The following is a 22,242-nucleotide window of genomic DNA, read 5'->3' as shown; positions in this document are numbered from 1 at the left end:
GTGAATTTTTTATGCACGTTTCAGGCGACACGCCACGGTTTTAATCCTTACTGGCTAATGCTTCTGTCAATCAAAATCATGATGGGTCTGTTGAATTCTGTGGACTCTTCTAAGGAGGGTCCATTGACTGAAATCGACCAACCATAGGCTGAGCTAGGAGACATGGACTGGAAGCCAGATGAGAAAATCCCATGGATGACAGACATAAACAGGCTCAGAGAGGATCCAGGCTCTCTAAATGATGCCAAACTGCTGCATATGGATAGATTGAACACTATTAGTCATAAAAGAAGTGAAATATATAATTATATACTATATAAAATTACAATGGAACAGCTGGAACAAAATTACATTTTGGTTGACCTCGGCTGAAATCTCTGTACTCAAACCTCTCTAGCTCTTGAATGCTTCACTTTATCAAAGAAAAAATTGTGCAGAGAGACTCTCAACCTATTGGGCTATGATCTGGGAGAGGTTTGAGCTTTACAACATTAAAAAAATATATCTTATCAAAATTTGATTATTTGATAGGCGGAGATAAAAGATTTCAATTTGTGCTGTGTTCCATCTTAATGTACTCCCAGTAACATATATACTGATATTTACAAATCTGAACAAATCTCACAAGTGTTAGCTTTCTAAAATACCAAAACTATTAAAATACACCTTATATTTAGACGAAATACACTCTCTTTACTATGGGTATGCAATTTTCGAGGAGAGGCCTACAAATAGGCTTAGGGCTGAATTAATCCCAATTTTTTTCGGAAAAAGGCAGACTTTAACATTTGTTCTGTGGTAGATAATCCATATTGTTTGTGGTGACCGTCAGTCTACTAACTTCTTTAAAGAAATACTAAAGTTTGCCAACGCCACAATGGCGATAGTACTGGCAAACAGCCAATCAAATTGCAGAGAGGCATGGGCGATCAGTACCACATGGCATTAAATTTGTGCTATTCGTTAGATTTACCACACTTGAAGAGTGGTGCAAAGCAAAAGACAATTAATGTCTATTTTATCAGCCACTGACCTTAAGTCGTACAACAATAATAAATAACAGCAGCAACCAGTGATGTTTTATGTCATGCATTAATCTAGAATTCCTTTCTATAGTTACTCAATACCACTAAAACCATATGTCTTCTGCTGCCAACAGATTTGGCTTTTCCACCTGCACCAAGTGACATTTCACCTCTAGGCTACTGTTGGTGCAGATAATTAACTGTAAGATGAAGTAAAAGGTCACATGCACATTTAAGAATAATACTGCAAACTAGAGGAAATAAATCTGATTATCAAATCAAACTAATTATTAGTTTGTATCGAATCATCACATGCTGGCCGGGCCATATAGAGGTTTTTAGCAGGCACCAAAGTTACATTTTGACAGACAGAGCAAATGAGGTTTCGATTTTAAAGACAGGAGACATTTTCTCTTCAGAGACTCCCCTGTGTCAGGCAGATTCAATCTGTGTATTAGTCCATGAAAAGCATTCCTAAATTAGCTCAAACTTTCTCAAGCTTTGAAGACACATGGGCGTTAATTACTGCAGGTGTGACAGGACCTTATTTCAAGTAAATTGGTGTTATGTTGTCGATTTGATTGAAATACATTGCAAAGATTAAGAAAACTTGATAGAAATCGATTTCAAGGACATTAATGCTATTCAAGTCAGATGAGCTTCTGGGGCCATTGTTAGAAGGTCCACTTTTAGAGATGGTCTATTAGGCTTGTCATATCTTTAGTTGAGATTTCAACCCATGTAACACATAGCAACACATAAATTATCAGTACGGCTCACCAAAACTTATTATGAGACAGGATGTTCAGAGAAGCAAGAAATGGGATGTTTCATGTCTGAGCTGTACTTGGGCTTTTTAGTAACACTATGAGAAAAGTAGAAAAAGAAGATGTGTGCATATAGCCTTAAAAATCACAACTAAGCAACTAGTTCGTTTTTCTCACTAAATGAGACCTGAATGAAGAGAAATGCTTTCCATTCTCACCTCTAGTCATTAGGACTCAAACTTAAAAATCCCAAGGTAGGTTTAGGAGTAGTAACTTTATGCATCTGGGGCTTTATTATTATTATCTGTATACTAAAGAAGACACTAGACTGTGTTTTATATATAACTGTATCAGTTGGCATTGGGCCTTTGATCATTGCCCATTTATACACACATAAGAGATGTAACACACACATTACTATTTTTCTTTTCTTGTGTTTCCCTCACCCAGCAGCGCTTAGAGTGTAGGAGTCAACGTCACGCCTGCAGCAGGTAAAACCAACCACAGAGCAACACCCAGCCAATAGCCAATTAACACGGCGCTCCTGTGATGTCATGGGGCCCTTCACAGCTGGGTGACAAGAGAAGTGCCAACAACAGGCTTTACAGTAATTGTGATGAGAAGTGTACTGATTGGGAAAGATGCTTGTGACTATAATGCCGTTTGATTGTGAATGGCTGAAGATATGAGTTAATCAGATGCTTTCGATCCTTTTTTTGATTAGAGAAAAATAGTGCTGCTGACGCAGAAGCAGAGAAAAAGAGAGAAGGACAATCAGTTCACTCACCAAATATATATTTTTTTTGTATGGGAACTGTAGGTAAAAAAAAAAAATCTTCATTCATCTTCACACAAAGATCATAATTTCTCATTCACGTTTGACATTTTGTTCATTTTCGATAGGTGAAACAGCCAAATAAATACAATATTGTTCTATGCTAATGCAATTGTTATGCCTTTACTTTCTTCAACCTGCATTACTCAAAGTGTCCACTAGGGCGCAGCAGCAGATGTTAAGTGGGATGGCAAAGATCAAGCAAGATTTATTTCTGTATTGATAAGCATTCACAGTTACTCTGCATGCTAAAGTGCTGATGTAGTCCATTACATAGCACTGTATGACATAGTAAGAGTGTGACAACACATACGATCTATTGCTGTGCAACACCGTGTGACCTTGTCTTTAAATACACTGTGATGAGAAGCTGGAAGGATGAGAGGGCACACTACTCCATCTCTGCAGGTGACGACAACAATAGCAACAAAATTCTGAAAAGTGCACAACAATAGTGTGATTCATGTAGTGTAATTCATTGAATAGTTTTAACATATTTAAATAAGAAAGGTATTTACATGTTTTCTTCACCGGTTTCATCTGAGGTAAAGGTGTTAAGATCATGCAGAGTGTAAGCAAATTCTGAGTTGCAGTAACTGGCTTGCAGTAGCAGATTTACCAAATGGGAAAATACAGCCAGAACCATGTAGTTGAGGCAGCTGAGGCCTAGGAAAGAATTTCAGTGTCAATTTACAAGGTTTGTCTGTGACAACACACAACATCTCAGTTTCTTGGCACCCACTGAAAATAGTTTCAGGGTTCAAAGTTCGTTTGGAGTTTGAAAACTGTATTGTACTGTGACAGTGCAGGGAGCACAGAATTTATGCCGCAGTTTGGAAGGGTATAATTATAAAGATAGGGTGTGAAGGGTGAAGCACACCCAAAATCTCCGATAGAACACTTGGATTAAGAGCTCAAATGGGAGGGACGTGCCAATCTGGCTGCCTCTTCACTGTCTCCAGGGTAATGCCAATGTTTACCCAGCTATTAATATCAAACCACCACACATTGCCTATCACAGAGACACAAGTGAGAGTGACATGAGAGAGAGAGAGAGAGAGAGAGAGAGAGAGAGAGAGAATACGTCAGGAGGAGTTAATGAGACAAATCAGAGGAGGAATGAGATTAAAGAAGGGCCGCAAATGGCAGAAGTAATAACTGATAAATTAGACTGAGCATATAGATTTAGAGTAAATGAGGAGGAGGTGGTGCAGTGCATCCAGTAAAGCACTGCACACCAACAGGGTAACAGTGCGCTCTGTGTTGGAAACAAACACAGGTGGTGGAACATGAGAGATAAATGAGGGCTGTAAAGTGGTGAAGTGGGGATTGTTCAGAGGGTGGAGGACACTCTCACATTGTATATGTATCCAAATTATTGGTGACAGATACCCAGCTATTTATTCCAGCCTGTCTGGCATCATGACACCTCCAAAAATGCATTTCTTATGTTTTACTGCTGCTGTTATTTGCATATGTTCTTTATTCATTCATATTTTAATTTATTTTCACATCATATCATTGTCTGGTTATATTTTCTTTGTTGAATCCCATTTTCTCCTGTCCAGAACCCAATATCCCTAGGGATCAATAAAGCATAATCCAATCTATTACACAGTGATGAACCTGTCTAAAGCTACAAGATAGTCCTTACAGTTTATCACAGCTGTTACGGCCTGGCCAAAATACTTACAAACATGGTTACAATAAGGTTTGTTTACTTTTCACTCAGGCTTATATTTTATATTTTATCTTAAGTATTGTGTCATTCACCAAACTCTTACTGTGTCACAAAGCCTTTTCTAATCACCATTAAATGTAAATAGAAAATGTTCATGCTGTATCCAAAAGAAAACAGTGACAAAAGAGTGAAGGGCAGCTCGGATTTTATTATAAAATATAAATATCTAGGGAAAGTATTTCAACATGATTGCAGACATTTCAAATTCATTCACAACACTATTCTCAGCTAATCTGTTCTTCTATCAGATATACAGCATATACGATACATATGAGCTGCACTCAACTAACAAGGCAGATCACTTACTACATAAGGTTATTAGTTTCAGTCCTCTTGATTAGAGGTGTCAGCCAGCACACACACACGCAAACACACATTATGTACAACCGCTGTGTCTGATCAAGCCAAAACATTCTGTACTCTTCATAGAGATCAGAGACTGACCAACATCACGGCATGTTCCAACAACCCCTCACCCCTCCCCTTCCCCTCTGTCTCTTCCATCTTTCCATCTGTCACTTTCTGCGTCATCGCATCCCTTCACCAGCTACTACAGGTAGGTCTGATAACCTCAAGAACACTTTCATTTATGAGGATATTTGCACTTACTACTTGTAATTACTTACAAAATAGAGACAAAAGAAATTGTTTGCAGTGTGGTTAAGAAATTGTTGGGTTGCAGTTATTCCACCGAGAGATCAGCAGATATGGTGAGACCAGCTGGCCAGCACAGGCAGAGATCAGCCCATGACACAGCTGAGAACACACACCCCTCCTCTCCATCACAATGCAAATGCCTTAACATAACCATTTCTAATACCACTGACCACCAAAAGCCAACAATGACTGGTGTTGTACTCTCCAAGAAACACAGATTGTGCTAGAGATCTACAGTATTTAAGGTTTTTGATGAATGTCACTAGAGATAAATTTATATATATCTTGTCATGCTCTTTCCTGACACACCCAGCTCAATGACTATACTTTCCCAATTGTCACCCAACTTGTCTCTCCTTAACATCCCATCTTTCTCTTTTCTTTTTTTTTCACCCTCTCTGGGCCTCTTGAGACATGGAGCGCCCAAGGTCTCTGGGCGCTTTGAAGAACTCCATGAGTGTTGGCTTGACTGGGGGGAGGTCTCTTGTGATCTCGTCCACGGTCTTCTTGTTGGGACAGGCTCCGTCTGGGGTGGGGAAGGGCTGCAGGTCCTCCTCGGTGTGTGGGGCTCCACGGCCAAGCCTGACACCCAGCTCTGCGGGGGTGAAGATGGGCAAGGGGAGGGTTTTTCTCTTTGGCAGCAACTGGTGCTCCCTCACCCCTCTTTCCACTGTGCCCACTCTGAAGACACCAGAGGGGCAGGTCTGCTTCAGCGAACGGGCCTGCCACTGCCGGGACAGTGTCTCCCTACGAGAATCGTCATTCATGTTCATTGTCTGCCTGCGGGCATCAGAGAAAAAAGTTGTTAGAAACTGTGGGATCACTCATTGTGATTTACCTTCGTAATTAGACTACAACTGCCTTCCAATATGAGAACAGTTTCACCAAGAATTGCCAAGTAGATGAGTAAGTAGTTCTCAATCCATCCTGATGATGGTAAGGACGATTTTTAATCACAGCCAGGATGTAATTAATAGAAATAGATTTTTTACCACTCATCCACTGATGACACATGGAATGTTCTCTGTTTGGTCTGTGAGCTCTCACCTGTCCTGAGGCTGAGTCTTGAGACTGACACTACGCCAGTCAGCGCTGTAGCTCTCTCTATGAGCCTTGTTTTCTTCCTGTACGCTGCAGGTCAGCTCAGTTCCCACCACCCCACTGTTACGCTTCTCCAGGACGGTACACACTGGCTTCATCTCTGCTGTGGGAAGATCTGTCTCGGATGTATCGCCTCCAGTCAATCTTGTTGATCAGTCTTAAGGTTTGGTGTTGCGTCTGTGAGGAGGCTGTTTGTTCAAGGGAACAGGGATGCTTCAGCTGGCTGTGTCTCCTGGCTCCCACTATCTCTTTGTGCTGTCTCTGTCTGGGCTCGGGTCTGTCCTTTTATAGATATTCTGTTGCTATTCCTGATCCATGTTGTCACTCTACAATCAGTCTGCACTGACATCCAACACCAAGTGCTCCGTGTCTCATTCCCTAAGAGCTGGAAGCCCAAATTCTGAGGAGGGGTAAGGGGTGATTGGGGTAAAGATCCCCTGATTCTCAAAGGGCATGCCCGGTCTTCTTTGTAATTACTCAGCCCAACACTTTCCACTTCAGCTGGGATCGTGGTGTCTTTGAGGGGAAAGTATCATGGAGACACTCTGTATTATACAAACATGTTGACAGACACACACAACAGGTTTAGTCTTCGGAGAGGACTCTTAACTTAATAAGGGTTTGGTCCTGATGTACACGAAGCAGCAAGTGACACTGTGTTAATGTGGAAAGATAACAATGATGCAGCTGTTTTTCATACACAGACGATATTTCAGGCAGTAGGTTAAATATGTGTGCGTCAGAAACAACAGGTCTGTCACTGGGAGATAAAAGGTGAAAAGCTAGATAGCTTTATGGAGTAGCTTGTCACATCCTTCTGACTTTAAAATCATAATACAGTTCACAGGGAGTTTCTACAACAGCTGTGCCTTGTGACAATATCAACCCCCCTCATTAAATGTCATTGCAGCGTGCTGCCAGTAGCAGTGAGAGCTCCATCCCCAGTGATTCATTACCTCAGTGACAGAGAGCTGTGCAAGCCATAATCAACTCAGGTTACAGACTGTGAAACACACACACACACACACACACACACACACACACACACACACACACACACACACACACACACACACACACACACACACAAACACTAACCTGACAGTTGTCTGCTGGTGTGATGTTACTACCAGTCCCTGACTCTGACTCATTCATCCATGTCAGGTACTGATATCACCAGAGATCAGATAACACACACAACAACATAAGGTATAATGATCTTGATGACAAGATCAATCACACAGTCTTTCACATGTAGTAGTTAAAAAATGCATTCAATCTGCTATATTTGTGCCAAATTATGACATCAAATCAAAACATCAAGCTAAAATATATGCCATTGTCATTTTCTCTGAGTATTTGTGCCCTATATATCTCATGTATCAGTTAAATGCTATTTTCTCTCTGCCTGTCAAGTGTGTCAATATTTCAACCTCCTCTCTGTACCCTGTCAGCAGGGTGACATTGCATATTTAAATTATTGCTCAGTGTCAGAAAGGGGAAAGAGAGCAAGAGCACCGAAGGCATCCTTGTGGTCATGCCTTCAGTCATGTTATGATACCATGGCAACCATGAAATACTATTTCAGAAACCTAATAAGTCACAATACAAGGTCTCTCAGTGCTAAGATTGTAAACTTGAGTAGACAGTACACAGAGTTTTTGTTATGATTGAGGTATTCACCTTCTAAAACTGCAGTAGGACATCAGATGGCTGTCACCTCCTTGCTGTTTTGTGTGAGTCGTGCTACGCTAATGAAGCCAGGGGTGTGGAGGGTTAGTTCGTCCTCATCCCTGCCTCCAATTGCACCAGGCCACGGCGGACTGGGAAGAACTTTGTGTTGTGCATAACAGTATTGCCACGGCTGCTGGGAAGTGGCATTTAAATGAGCTGTCTGTGAGAGACGGGGAGTGGGAATGAGAGGGGGGGGGGGGGGGGGGGGGGCGGCGATGAAGCCCAGGCCTGTCAGGAGGTGGTAAATAAGGTCAAATGTTGTGAAAGTACAAGTTTGAGTAAGTCACATTTATTTTGTGACAGAAGAATACATTAAAGAGTCCTACACAGCTTAGCAGTTACATGAACTTGAGGCGAAAGTGAACTTTCTATTGATTCCTGCACACAATCTTCAACTTGACACTTGTGCTTCATACTGGCACCTTAGAGTCAAGAGTTACCAGTTATTTCAGTGTGTGTGTGTGTGTGTGTGTGTGTGTGTGTGTGTGTGTGTGTGTGTGTGTGAGAGAGAGAGATAGAGCCAGTGTGCTGGCAGGTTGCTCTCAGCAGTGTCTCTCTTACATAACCACAAAATCAACAACATCAACTCCAACTTGCAACCCGGTCTAGTCCCAGCGGGACAGGTATGTTTGTGGATCAGAATGAGAGTCATGGTTACACTGGCGACAGGCCACATGAGGGATCAGACTGAAGACCCCCCTTGTTTCCACTGCAAAACAATGTTGCTCTCATGCCACAGTTTCCGTGGAATCACTGCTCGGATTGCAGATAGTTATGCAAATTATTCTTGTGGAAGCTTGTATCACTTCACATATGCTGCCCCCAGGAAATCCATTATACTAACATGTCACACTCTACAGGTTTTAGACTACAACTTTATTTCATCATAAACTGGACACCAGAACAAATACACAAACTTTCACATGAGCTTAGAAATCTTCACATTTTCAGTAAATTCCCGGAGGGGAAAAAACACCCTCATGCTTCACCTAAAAGTCACTCAGTCACATTCACCACCAATTTAAACTACATTACAGTTCCATCTGCTATTTTTCTAAATGTTTAAAGCCAAATCCAGACTTTAAAAATTAAAAGTATAATTTATAGAAACACACATTCTTGTGAGGAAAAATCGGAATACTAGACTATATATTCAGTGTTGTTACCTTATCATGTGATTGAATGATATAAGTGCAGATAATCATAGGACAAAACATAAAGAGGCGCTGCTCAACGGAACATCGCTACCCTGGAGGTTCACAACAGCTGAACAATGAACAGGCTAAGAACTTGCTAAAACTCTGTGGTAGACAGAAAAAAGACACCACGGTAACATTTACCAGAAAATCTGCAAAGCCCTTTTAGATTTTGACCAAAGAAAACAGAATAGCACTCAAGCTGGGTAGTTGATGGAGAAAGGAAAAATTGTTCAGCCTAAAACTTCCAAGAAGGAGCAACAGACACTGGAAGGTAAGACTATGCATTTCTGTCATCCAGGTCTCCAGGGTTGATAACTACTGCCCCCTGTCATATGTCTGTTATTATTGCAGCCAGTAGGTCTTAAGATCTGTCAAGTTTCAATCGTCTCTCTCACTGTCATCTTCTTCAGTGGCTCTTCCGTTCATGGCCTCTACCCTGGCCATCAGCAGTGGCAGGTTAATGGTAAGGCCCGGCACCTCCTCGTCAGAATCATCCTTTGGAGGATAGAAGCGCTTTGCCTTTGCCAAAAAATCTTCAGCTATATCTAGATACAGAAGACGATCCTATGAGGAGGGAGAAGAAGAAGAAGTGGTTGAAGCAGTTAAACTGAACGTGTTTTTCGACACAATATGGGTGTTACAGTGGCAGTGTCCTCTACTGCACCACAGGAATTGAGTAAGTCAACCTATGTCCTCCAGTGGCTGTGATCTGAACCACGGGTAGAATCTTGATTCATTTTTACTTCAAAATGATAATTGTAAATGCACAAAGATTATCAGAATAAATTAAATTTTACGCAGATAAGCTAAGATAATGCCCCTAGCTTTAGAGATACAAGGCTCAATAGATTTTTGGATTCTTAAGTCAATTGCAAATAGACCTTGACAAAACTGATGCAAGGGGTTGAGGAAAGGACTCCTTGTTGTGGCCTGGAGCACAGGGATGGAGTAAACACTCCCACATTTTGGTTTAGGTCATGGTTAGGATGAGTGATATGTCTCACCCCACCCAAGGGTGCTTTTTCATTTTTAACCCTATTCTCCAGGTCACAGCGAGGGCTCTCTCACTTGAGGGATTGGTATGAGTTCAAAGTTTACCAGGATTAGTAAATATCTTTCTGGTGGTGGCTCTCTGCTGGAAAAGAGGGACGTCTCAGTGTGGAGCGTATGAAGCAGCTCACGTGCTGCTGGGGCATTACGCATACGGTCATGTGAGGCTCCAGCAGACACATTCAGCAGTGAGTCTGCCTCTGCCATGAAACCTGAAAAAAGAAAAAAAGAAAAGCCATTTCTGGTTACTCTGTATGGAGACGCAAATATCAGTTCCAGTCCTCCACTGTCCATCGTTACCCAAGTTCTCCAGGATTTGCTTCCATTTCTCTCTGACTTCTCGACGGGTGTCTCTCATGGCCTCAATGTCAACACTTAGTCGGCGATAGCCCTAAACAAGAAAAGGCCAAAGCTTTAAAAAACAATTTCTTTCAGCTTGGTGTAATTTCTCTCATAAGACAGGCTCACCATTGTCCTACTGCCCCAAAGCTGGTTTGAATAACTGATCATACAAATTGTTCACAGCTTTAGATGACTCATTTATGTTGTCTGTCTTTTGCACTCATTTGACTCTTTTGCACCTTATGTAAATAGATTTTAGACCTGTTTTGCATCAGTTAGAGTCACCTGGAGTTCTTTTTCACTACAGTGCAAGTTGTTGATGGTTTCTTTTTTCATCTTAAGCTTAACATGAGTGAAAGAAGCCTCAGACTCTAGCTATTTTATCTACATCTTCCCTCACATACCGTGGATCCCATGCGGGTCTTGTTCCTGGCCTGCAGCAGGCCATAAAGGACCCGGTCATCTGGTCTCTCCGAGTGGCTGCGGTCGCCTGGCTCACTCCACAGGTTGGTCTCCTCATCACGACGCTTCTGGACTTCCCGGTTAAAATACTCCAACGGATCCTGGCTGTGTGGTCAGCCAATACACAAGCACAGTTATCACACTTTCACACTTCCATAATCAGTTGTGACACACTTGACAATCACTTATTGAAACTATGAAATACATTTTTGGATGATTTTCTTTTATATTCCCCAGGTGAGAAGTATAAATGATATGTGTATGATAACAATACTCATGTATTAAAGTGGTATGTGGTGAAGGACTTCTCTGTTTCTGGCCTGTCTAATGAGTTCTTACGGTACTAAAGGCTGCTTTTCATCATCGTCGTCGTTGTCCCCAGCACAGCAGCAGCAGCAGAGCTTCCTAAAGACTGAACCCATCTAGAGTCAATGGATAGAAGGTGTTCACAATGGTTGATAATCCAGGTGTAAATCTTTGTTTTACTTCTTTGAATGGCAGAACAACTTCCTTGGTTCTTCAAGCGATAGTGATGCTGATTCCAGTGGTGAGTCTGATCTTATCTCAGAGGAAGAGGGTTTGGTAAAAATGACCAGAAAGAGCAACAGATCTAAAACGTTTACAAAAACAAAGGTCACTGATCCCCAAACTCTACCTAATTTTCATCTTCCCAATTTTAGGGCCCAGTCGCGGCTCCACATTCAGTAGAGGTTTGTCCTTCAGATCATAAGCAAGAGTCCGGGTAGAGACGCTGAGGCAGATGGCAGCCCTAGGACTGGTACTTCTCTTCAGCCTTACACGGAGAACAATGAGGCCAGTGAGACGCTCGCTGGATCGATTAAAAAAAACACATATTTACAGAGCCACAGCCTCAGAAGAGAGTCACAACATAATCATGTGAGCTGCTCCATGTCTTGACCGAAGCATTGTGTTTTGCCCAGAGGACACCACATGTCCTCTTAAAGAGCAGGTCTGATTACACACTCTGTATCCAATATACCATGGCTGTATTTGTTTAAAGATTATTCAACGCCCTGTGTATATGGTCCCTGAGGTTACTTAACCATGAATCTGTACAAATGTGATTAAATAAGAATCATTAAATGGATTGCTTGGAATTTCTGAAGACTTCAGATGGCTTCATGTCCATGGATTATCTCATTTTCAAAACGTCTGTCGGGGAAAAATCAGAAGTCTGCATTGTGGACATTGTGGTCTTGTAACAGCGTGTGACATATTTCTCGGGGTATTATTATTCACAATAATACCATATGACATATGCTCAAGTCACAGGGTATTATTGTAAATGACACAATAATCAATGGTTTAAATTGGGATTTATTATGTGGGGCGCTCTGTGGATTCACAGAAATCTCAGGAAAACAATTTGATAAACAACCTCTATTATAAAATGCACTCTGCATTTATCTGACAGTAGTACTGAGGAGATTCAGATTATTAATACAAAATATAATCAACTAATAAATTAGGATTTATTATAGATTAAACTACCCAGCAGTAGCCTTTAATGAAAATGAGCTCCATCTTTACCAGTGCCAACATTAAAGTGATGAACATATTAATGCATCAATAATTAGATCCAATGATATATATATATATATATATATATATATATATATATATATATATATATATATATATATATATATATATATATATATATATATATATATATCATTCTGCATGAGTACTTTCACTTTAAGTATATTTTCATGCTAACAGTTTCGCACTTTTACTTGAGTAATATGTTGAATCCATGACTTTAGTTGTAACAAAGTATTTTACACTGTATTTCTAATTTTACTTAAGTCGAGATGTGAGTACTTCTTCCACCACTGTATGTTAACATTTCTTTACTGGAATACAAATTTCTCTCTTCTTATCTTCCCTGGCAGATTTTTCTCCAGTTTTGCATTTTGCTAGCGCCCCTGTCTACTCAAAGCATGAGGCGATATCTGCAGTCCATTCAGGTTGAACAGGTCATCCAGCTCCTCCAGGATGGCACATCTATACAAGCCATAGCAAGAAAGTTTGCTGTGTCTCCCAGCACAGTTTCAAGAGTATGGAAGAGATACCAGGAGACGGGCCATTACAGGAGAGCTGGAGAGGGCCGAAGAAGGGCCACAACCCAGCAGCAGGGCCGGTATCTGCTCCTTTGTGCGAGGAGGAACGAGAGGAGCACAACAACATGACCTCCAGCAGGCTCCTCGTGTGCATGTTTCCGTGAGGGTGGAATGAGGGCCTGACGTCTTCTAGTGGGACCTGTGCTCACATCCCAGCACCGTGCAGCTCAATCAGCATTTGCCAGAGAACATCAGAATTGGCAGGTTGTCCATTAGCGCCCCGTTCTCTTGGCAGATGAGAGCAGGTTCACAATTAGCACATGTGACAGACGTGAAAGAGTCTGGAGACGTCGGGGCGAACGTTAAGCTGCCTGCAACATCATCCAGCATGATCGGTTTGGCGGTGGGTCGGGGGATGCATTGGACACATTCTGTATCACCTGTTGTAATTCAGTCAGTGGGAAAGATGAAATAATCCCAATGCTCATATTTATACACATATACAAATAAGATATACGGAGTATAAACAAATAAAGCAAGAGGTCTATATCAACAACTTGGTGTGTCTGCACACTGCTGGGACACTGTCATGAGTTCATATATTTTATTAGACATAAGACACTGGTTAAGACGGTTGGTCAGTATTCCTGTGATGGCTTTAAATTAACACGTGTGATGAATGATCCATAAAAAAATATTATCAAAGAAAACAAGTACTCTATGCAGGCTTCATATACATACAGTATAATGTGAAGGTATTAAGCATTGATTTAACACAATAAAATAAATGCAAAACAAAAGAAAAGGCTGACATGTAATGTCACTGTGATAAAGGCACCAAATCATTGATAACATTAATTTCTTTCATTTGAAATGATCTCAGTACAGTAGGTCGCTAAACTCAATCCTCACAAGTTATCCAGTTAAACCTCACTTGTTTTGGACTTCATAAGAAATAATAATCAGACTGATCAAAATTTTCACAAATACCTGGGCTTACAAAGTGAAATGCCTCAAGGCCATGTTGTGACTGTGATGTGGTGGATGACCACATCACAGTCACAACCTCACAATTACACCCATAAATATGCTCCTTCAACGTGTGAACACTTCAACAGAGTTGTTTCGTGCCTCATTTTTCAAGATTGAAAAGCACAAGGAAGAGCAAGTTCTTTTGTTCTACTCTGTAGTAGTTTCAACCAATAACCAGACCTCAGTCTTCTGCCAGTTTTCATTACATACGGAACGACACTCGGAGCGTGCAGACCTCCGCCAAGGCCGTGCCCTATCTGTTACAATGTTGAAAATGAGAAATAATGTGCTCCATGGTGTAAGAAATGACAGAAAAAAACCTCATTCAGGGCCAAACACCAGGGCCTGAACTAAAGTCAATGTAAATCATATCAGCACATGAATAACTTGATGACAAGTAATGAGCCGGCTGTTTCACCATAAGGCCACTGAAGGTTATCAGCACCAAAGATAACAAAGTATACAGAGACCTAAATATGAACAGCATCCTCTTCAGGAGCTTGATAATTCATTTGTAACACAGATTAACAGATAACTAATCTGCATCCTGGTTTGACTTCCTGTCTGATCCCAAAGTACAAAACAAAAGCACTATTTAAAAATCTCAGTAGAACTTAGTTAACTTCTGGATTTTTGCACCATAGCACAGAGGACGATGTCAGACTAAAAGGCTTTCACTGTGTGTGTGTGTGTGTGTGTGTGTGTGTGTGTGTGTGTGTGTGTGTGTGTGTGTGTGTGTGTGTGTGTGTGTGTGTGTGTGTCCATCTAGTGGTAATTAAACTGCAGGTGACTTCTTACCCCATCTGTCACAGTGTAGTGAAGGAGAATGAAGGCTAGAAATAGCTTTACTCAGTCAGATGTAAAGGTTAGTTGTACATATGGCAGTGAGGTGTGGATTTGTTTTAGGGCCGGTGCACCAGAGAAACTTAATAAAGATGGTGTAGTAAAAACATACACACAAAATAATCTAAACAATGAACAAAAGCAGCAAATCAATGACTAACAATGTGTTCAGTAAGATAAGGCCCAGAGAGACGGCTGCTTCATGCCATCGCAGCGGATCTTTTGAAACAGATGAGACACAAACCGTGAGAGTCGATGACATCTTCACACAGGTTGTTTCAGTGATGTCCACCCAGCCACAGGATGACTTGGCAGGTTCAGGTTGTACAGTTCTCATTGCACGACGAGGGACACGGCAAAACAATTACAGGTCCACACAAAAATATGTATGTCATCACGATTAAACAATAATAATTTTGAAATCTGAAAAACTGTTCTTCTTTTGTGACTGAAATGTGTGGTCACATGTCTCCCGTGATTAGAAGTCATGGTGGCACATCCTTTCAGCCGAGAGTGCCGCTACGCCCGTTGTTATTTAGGGTCCACTTAAAGAAAACAGCAGTGACACTTCTCCACCTGCGGTTAAGACGTCTCTCCTGTTTTAGGCGAGCTGGTGGGAGCGGAGAGAGGGCCGCAGCTCAGCGATGCGTTGGCGTAAATGGGACATGAACTCAAACATGGTGGCGGCCAGACTCTGGTGGATGAGGTAGCGAGGCAGTCGGCCCTGACGACACATAAAATGTTAGACTTAATCCTGTACTTCGGTCACAGTACGTTTAAATATTAGCGGCATCTATCAGCGTTTCTCCACCATTTGAAAATTCCTTACTTTTCCAGACTTTTGTACATTTTTGAGATCATATTTGACATCTTAGTACAAATAGCTGGGTTTTCATTATGTAAATAAATGGTTTTAAAATGCAACTGTTAACATGCATCACTATGTAGCACACGTCATTCTCATCAGCTGTTGCTGATTTAGTGTGTACTATAATTCAATATTTTAAATCCCCTATTTGTTACTTGTCACTATTTCGTGCTGCAACAACAACAACAACAACCTTTTCTAAATATAGACAATTAGAATTTTACTGATCTAATTTTCCCGTCTTGCCTCGAATGACAGACAGCGGCGGACAAACTGCATCTTCTCACCTTCAAGTCTGTGTTCAGGACCCAGATGAAGGTGCAGACGGACGGGTTACTGCTGGATTTGAGGACCACAAATCCTCCTGGACCGTTTTCTCCCCTGAGACCGAGAATGAAAAAAAAAAAGGTAGAGGAGAAGAAAGAGAAGTTAAAGAAACGAAACAAACACATCTGCACTTTTGTTTAAATCGATACGATGGTCGTGGTCTGACCTGACGTAGCGAGCGATTGGAGGTTTGGCGTCGTGGTCAGTGGCCATGCCAGCAGACAGGTAGCAGTCTCGTTTGCGCTCCACTCGACGAACATTAACAAAGTCCCTAAAGGAAGAAAAATCAATCAGAACAGATCGGACAGATAAGAAACCACAGACTGAAGCCTGCGGTACGGATGTACCTCGCAGACACAACTCCGCCCGCTGCTCCGGATGAGACATCATATGACACTAGAGTGTTGTCGTCAACCCTCTGAAGGATCTGAGGAGGAGGAGGAGGCAGAAAGCACCGTTAAGACTTTGGCACAACTCAATGAAACAATTAAAAGATATTCAGAAAGATGAGTGAAAACACATCAGAGTTGTCACCTGGCAGCCAGAAACAGTCCTGTTCCACTGGACCATCTTCTCCGGCTGCAGAATCACCTCCTGATACACGAGCTCAGCAGGACACTGCATAAAGGCCTGAACACAAACAATAACAACTCAACACACAGGTCATTTAAACACAGCAAGATGTGTGTCTAAAAGTAACATAAATATGAAGCTGTGTTGGTTGAGACCAGGCTTTGCTTATCATTAACAATAACAGCGCCACAAGTTACAGTGGTATAACCTTTGAAAAACAGAGCCACTTAAATAGCCCTCAGCTAATTAGCATGTGGAAAATAGCAGCCTTACTCTGAATTCCTCTTTGGGAAATTACCCACGCTAAAGGAACACTTTTCCAGGAGGTTTCTGTAACATCAGTAGTGTAGATTCATTCATCACTGTGCCCTCTAGAGGTCGTTCAAACACACGCGTGCCCATGAGCTGCAAAGTGTACTCGATACAGGTATGGAGTGTTAAAAAGGATTGTGAGAGCTACAGCTACAACAGCGCAGTACTAAATCAGTGCTAAACAACAAATGACAATCGTCTGGATCACTAATGGAGTGTTTTTACAATGGATACACAAAGTGGTGATGTACCTTCAGAATAAAAGTCTTTCCATGGAAGGGGATCTCCAGAGTGTAGACAGAGTCTCCCATGTCCTGACGTGAAACAAAATACCGTTAGCACCGTGAATCTAAGGAAAAGAGTCTGCTTTCATATTAGCAAAGAACTTTATGCAAAATATTTAATTAACTACATCACAAATATATGATACAACTGGCTGTAAGTTATAGTTTTAGTACTCTGTCCATCTTTGACTCTTATTTCTCTCCAAACAAGCTACTAAAAACTAGATCCATAAGGGTTTATAATGCACATGTTCAATACATAGTACAGGCTGATCGAGTACGCTAGATTTAAGAAAGCATCCACTCGTTAAACCCAGCCGGTGTTTCCGAATGTGTTCCAATGAAAGGAGCAGCACCAGATCCAAAAGTTGCTGAATCAATCCGTCGGCCCAGATGACAATGACTGGACGGACGTATTACAGTCCAGCAACAGCCACCAGATTGTTTTGTTTTTTGTTCTGATGTAATGAGAGTTTCAACAAATATAACATAACATGTTTCAACAAATATACTACCAACCCTAGCTTTAAGATATAACCTAATATTATATCTGCAACATGCTAATATCCTGGTCTAACGCAAGAACACATAGTAAATACAAAATTCAGATTTATTAAATTGCAATCAAACCCCAACCCTCCATATGGCTTGTAGCAAGACACTTGTGCACACTGTGTGTGTGTGTGTGTGTGTGTGTGTGTGTGTGTGTGTGTGTGTGTGTGTGACCCCAACCAAAGGGGAAGAGGAGCCACTTCTCTATTGGAAAGTCACATTGGCTGAAATCAAACACTCACGTTGTTCTTTTCAAACTTCCAGTTGTCCTCCTGGGTCAGGATCTGTTCTACCACCGACATGGCCTCACGACCCTGACTCACATACTGCTTCTCCTGGAACAAGAGTTGAGAGGAGGAAAGAGAAGGATCAGTCACGACCAGGGGAGGAGCAGAACAACTCCTCAGACGCATGCAGGTACCTGTGAAGTGACAGCTCTGCGTCCGAGACCCTCCTCATCCAGATCCTCCTCAGAGCCTGCAGACACAAGTTCAGAAGCAAAACTCAAATTGAGGCTCAAAAGAGAAATGTTCAAAAGATACGGATAAGATGTAAACCACTAAGAGGAACACAGAGTCTGCACTCAAGTTGGATTAAACAAGAACCGATCTACGGAGACGAGCAGACGTCACCTGCGACGGATTCGGGCGGAGAGTAAAACTGTCCGTCTGAAACAGCTCTGGGGTAGATCATCGGGGCTCGTTCACAGGCTGCGTTCACCGCTGCCAGGTAGGCTGGTGTCAAAGGAGAACATTTGTTTTATTTTAAACAAAAAAGGAGACACCTATTTTTGTGGAGTCGTGCTCAAACTTGTCAGGGATCTTTCTCTCACCTCTCTCATCGTCGGCCTCCTGAGTGAGCACCTTGAAGTCAAGGAACCAGGTCTCCAGCCAGGCCACCACGAACGAAGTGATGGGTATCACATAGCCAAAGGCATTCTGGGAGAGGAGCTGTGAGGAGACAGAGGCCGTGTCATCCTCAAGCTGCGTGATAGTAAAAAGTACTAGAAGTGCTATCGCATGAGGCGGCAGCTGTATGTTATGTTGGTTTACTTCTCTACTGTTGGATATAAAAAAAGGTGAGAGTGCCGTAACAATGCTTGTGATTGTCTGCGAGACATAAAACAATAAAGTCTTAAACCGGCTCATCGTCCGGTCAGACAGCATTTATTACTGGCATGAATGCAGAAGTGAAAAGGTCTTTGTGGTTTTGACTGATATATATGTATGTATATGTGTGTATATATGCACACACACACACACACACACACACACACACACACACACAGTATCTGGAGGGGAACACTCACACTAGACAGGATGACCTTAACGACGAGGAAGACGCTGGTCACTAGAGTGGTAACCTGAGGAGGAAGATAGATTTGTGTTGTAATTCATGTCCTGCTAATAAAGAGGTATTACATCATTTCATCAGTGTGTGTTTCACTAGGACTCGTCTCACTTACCGCAATGACCCACCAGTGCCTCAGCCGAAACGCAGCGTAACCCACTTGTAGACACAGGAAACGAAACAAGGCAAGCAGCTAAGGAAAGGAGGAAGGAACAGAGAAGTAAAGCCACCTCAGGCATTTAACGCTATCGTGTGGTTCAGACACGTTGACTTATGTTGCTCCTCTCATGTCAATAAATGCAGACATAAAGATACTATAAAATTAAATGTACGCAGACTGGGATTGACCCACTTACAAAGATGTCAAAGAAGGAAGACCTGTAGTCATAAAGGACAACCTCCTTTTTCAAGCTGTCCCAGATTGAGCTGTTGATCTGCAGGAGAACGGAGCAGAGTCCACATCAGAGTCTCACCCAAACCTCTCGTCTTCTGTCTCAAGAGCCCAAATGAAAACTCACATTCAGCTCAATGATCCACAGGAGGGAGATGAAGAGCAGGTCGAATGTCACGAAGAGGCAGAAGGTGCGTCGGACATCGGAGATGGCCTTGCGCTCGGCGGGCGGTACCAGCATGTACGGGGAAGGGAGGGACAGCGTCGTGGAGTAGGAGGCGTTCAGGGAGGCGATGGCGGGGAGGCTGGCCCCGAGCTCCCCGTAGTCTCCACCTGGCATTCCTGTGGTGAGACAGGAAACTCCCCCCGGCTGAAAAGGGAGTTAAAGTTATTCTGTATTCACCAAAAAATGGGGAGAATGTGCATGAAAAAGGACTATTACTCATACTCATCAAAGAAAAAAAGATGTGAATAAATGTGAGAATACATTTCCTCTCTTGTTGCTGATCTGCAGTCTCATGACATCCCTGACCTCAACAGATAAACAGCTTCAGGTCTCATTGTTAGTTTATTGCCTCTCTACAAAGACCACCATTGTTTAACCATCTTTTTGACCTGTGGTCTTTTGGCCCAACAGTCCACTACCAGTGTTTCTTTTAAGATTGTGTTTCTCCATTAAAAGATGTTGCCACAAAACAACTCCATGACACTGAGAGCACAATCTGGAATACACAGAATGTTTTGTATCTGTTTGTGCTGCTGGATGTTTGAAGGATGGTCCAGGCTTCAGGATGCAGGATCTTATAAAAGACTCAGTGAGAACCAACAATGTGCCTTTTAAAAGCACATTTACTGTCAGTGCATTTTAGTACTGGAGCATTTGCTCAAGGCTGCTTGCATTTTGGCAAAATCATTTCGTGTAAACAGGAAGAGAGTGTTTTCTACCATCAAGTTTAACATTGTTAACACAGTGGCTCACGATCAGTCGATGCTCAGTGAGTTGTATTTGTCTCTTGAACTGTTTCCAGACAATGAACTTAATGTTAACATGAGGCATCTCCAGGTCATCTAGTTAACGGTACATGGAGGGACTACACTCATCAGGACATACATATTTAACGTTAGCATTCCGATTTGTTTGAGTAGTTTCAGACCCTCACTTCTGTTAAAAACAAACAACTGTCGGTACTTCAAGCTAACAAGCTAACTCACCTGTCAGCCAGTGTTACCAATAAAACGACTCAGACAGAACACAACAACCAGGATCGCTGCTACACTCTTGTTAACAAACACTGATTAAACTAAAAGTAGCTAGCTAACTAGCCTTTGGTGTTAGCTATCACGGTTAGCTTGACGTTACACCAGCTGAGTTACACCATGAAGTAAACATCACACACACACTTCCTGTCTCGAGTGAACAGCTTTACAAAGTTAGACTATGAAACGAGGACATGTCGTTAATGTAAACCCGCATTTAATTAGTTCATTAAAAAACAAACAAATTTAAGGCATTAAACTTACTTGATTTACCGCATCATCATGTCAGCGTTACCAGTCTTCCGGGCTAACATTTCAGAGATGAAATGTTGCCGCAAGATGTTTAGCGTCCTTCGTGTCAACACGCCAAAAAAAAAGAAAGATCACGTGCAAAATATCTGTCTGCGCTAAATGTAATTTGGGAAAATAAAATCCAAACACAATATCAGACCAAAGGAAAACCCACCATTGACTTAGGGGAAATCGACATTGCCTAAGAAGCAGTTTTGTCGGAGCATATCTGTCGTTTGTGGAGGAGAAACCGTACAGAGCAGCACATGAAACAGTTTTTTCTTTAATCTAAAGATGTTTACGTTGTATACCGTACAATCTGTGTTGGTGCTAATACATTTACATGTGGTCACACAATTAAAACAAAGAAGAAGAATATTTGCTAAGAGCGTACGCCTGCCTTTGAGACTGTATAGTGTAAATTAGTATATACTGCCCTCTGGTGGACACAGTTTATAACTACATGCCGATTGCAACTTTTATTTTTGAATGTGTAACCGAAAGTAATACTATGTTATTATATTTAACTTGACACAAATAGGCTGTACTTACTCAATGTGACCGCTAGAGGGCAGAAAAACACATCTTTGGTCGTAGGTTGAAGGCTGGAGCTACTAATATTTATAAAGAGGACAGTTCTACTCTTAAACAGTAACCAGTAGAAAACAATTGAATCTATCAAGTTATGATGATTTCTTTGTTTCTTTCTAATCATTTTAGTTTGGTCATTTACTCTGAAAATATACTGGAAATTTAAGTATGCCTGTATTAAAGTGTATTTGACGTATTTTATGTATTGCAGTTCCTCACCGTGACCGCTGGAGGACAGTGAACAGTTCTAAATAAATAAATCAACCGTCGTCTCCACACTACACCTAGCATCAAATCAGATAGCTTTTTATAGCTTAAGGATCGTTAAACTCTTCCAATGTAAGAGAGTTTATTGCAACCGGTGAACGGAAGTTACCATTTTTGAAATGCAGAGGAATGATGTAGTGACGTATCCGACGTATGTAGTGATGTATACGACTCTGGTAGCGGCAGCGACCTGTCAATCACAGTAAGCCCGCCCTAAAGCATACTTCGCTTTATGCTCTATTTGACTCTAAATTGACCATCATTTATTAAATGAACATCATGCTGTATTGAAGAATACTTGAAACTA

At 41.7% G+C, this 22,242-nt stretch overlaps 3 protein-coding genes across 3 annotated transcripts; all 3 read right to left on the bottom strand.

Annotated features, from left to right (window-relative positions):
- Positions 1-4,496: 4,496 nt before the first annotated feature.
- Positions 4,497-6,396, bottom strand: tcap (titin-cap (telethonin)). The gene is made up of 2 exons (XM_068718991.1): positions 6,073-6,396; positions 4,497-5,805 (listed from the first exon to the last, which is right to left on the bottom strand). Exons 1-2 carry the CDS (start codon positions 6,222-6,224, stop codon positions 5,415-5,417), a joined length of 543 nt encoding a protein of 180 aa, XP_068575092.1. The 5' UTR covers positions 6,225-6,396; the 3' UTR covers positions 4,497-5,414.
- Positions 6,397-8,831: 2,435 nt separating this feature from the next.
- mreg (melanoregulin) lies at positions 8,832-11,365 on the bottom strand. Its single transcript, XM_068718860.1, has 5 exons — positions 11,253-11,365; positions 10,856-11,018; positions 10,410-10,500; positions 10,158-10,321; positions 8,832-9,623 (listed from the first exon to the last, which is right to left on the bottom strand). The coding sequence occupies exons 1-5, from the start codon at positions 11,333-11,335 to the stop codon at positions 9,438-9,440; spliced, it is 687 nt and encodes a 228-aa protein (XP_068574961.1). The 5' UTR covers positions 11,336-11,365; the 3' UTR covers positions 8,832-9,437.
- A 2,221-nt stretch (positions 11,366-13,586) lies between these two features.
- On the bottom strand, positions 13,587-21,200 carry stard3 (StAR related lipid transfer domain containing 3). Its single transcript, XM_068718861.1, has 15 exons — positions 21,051-21,200; positions 19,657-19,899; positions 19,495-19,572; positions 19,254-19,331; positions 19,098-19,151; positions 18,621-18,738; positions 18,421-18,522; positions 18,210-18,265; positions 18,031-18,123; positions 17,204-17,266; positions 16,602-16,697; positions 16,415-16,494; positions 16,234-16,338; positions 16,028-16,121; positions 13,587-15,596 (listed from the first exon to the last, which is right to left on the bottom strand). Exons 2-15 carry the CDS (start codon positions 19,867-19,869, stop codon positions 15,474-15,476), a joined length of 1,353 nt encoding a protein of 450 aa, XP_068574962.1. The 5' UTR covers positions 19,870-19,899; positions 21,051-21,200; the 3' UTR covers positions 13,587-15,473.
- Positions 21,201-22,242: the final 1,042 nt, after the last annotated feature.

Source organism: Cebidichthys violaceus, unplaced genomic scaffold (assembly GCF_023349555.1).
Source record: "Cebidichthys violaceus isolate CVI_PGR_0920_01 unplaced genomic scaffold, fCebVio1.0.p SCAF_23, whole genome shotgun sequence".
In the NCBI taxonomy this organism is placed as follows: domain Eukaryota; kingdom Metazoa; phylum Chordata; class Actinopteri; order Perciformes; family Stichaeidae; genus Cebidichthys; species Cebidichthys violaceus.
Note: the sequence above shows the minus strand (reverse complement) of the source record. Positions and strands in the feature narration are given on the sequence as shown.

Coding starts and splice junctions, on each gene's coding strand:
- tcap (XM_068718991.1), bottom strand. CDS start 6,224: ATGAAGCCAGTGTGTACCGTCCTGGAGAAGCGTAACAGTGGGGTGGTG. Junction 5,806..6,072: donor AAGACTCAGCCTCAGGACAG/GTGAGAGCTCAC, acceptor TGATGCCCGCAG/GCAGACAATGAACATGAATG.
- mreg (XM_068718860.1), bottom strand. CDS start 11,335: ATGGGTTCAGTCTTTAGGAAGCTCTGCTGCTGCTGCTGTGCTGGGGAC. Junction 10,501..10,855: donor AGACCCGCATGGGATCCACG/GTATGTGAGGGA, acceptor TTTCTTGTTTAG/GGCTATCGCCGACTAAGTGT. Junction 10,322..10,409: donor GCAAATCCTGGAGAACTTGG/GTAACGATGGAC, acceptor TTCTTTTTTCAG/GTTTCATGGCAGAGGCAGAC.
- stard3 (XM_068718861.1), bottom strand. CDS start 19,869: ATGCCAGGTGGAGACTACGGGGAGCTCGGGGCCAGCCTCCCCGCCATC. Junction 16,122..16,233: donor CCAATCGCTCGCTACGTCAG/GTCAGACCACGA, acceptor TCTCGGTCTCAG/GGGAGAAAACGGTCCAGGAG. Junction 15,597..16,027: donor TCCTGAACACAGACTTGAAG/GTGAGAAGATGC, acceptor ATGTGTCGTCAG/GGCCGACTGCCTCGCTACCT.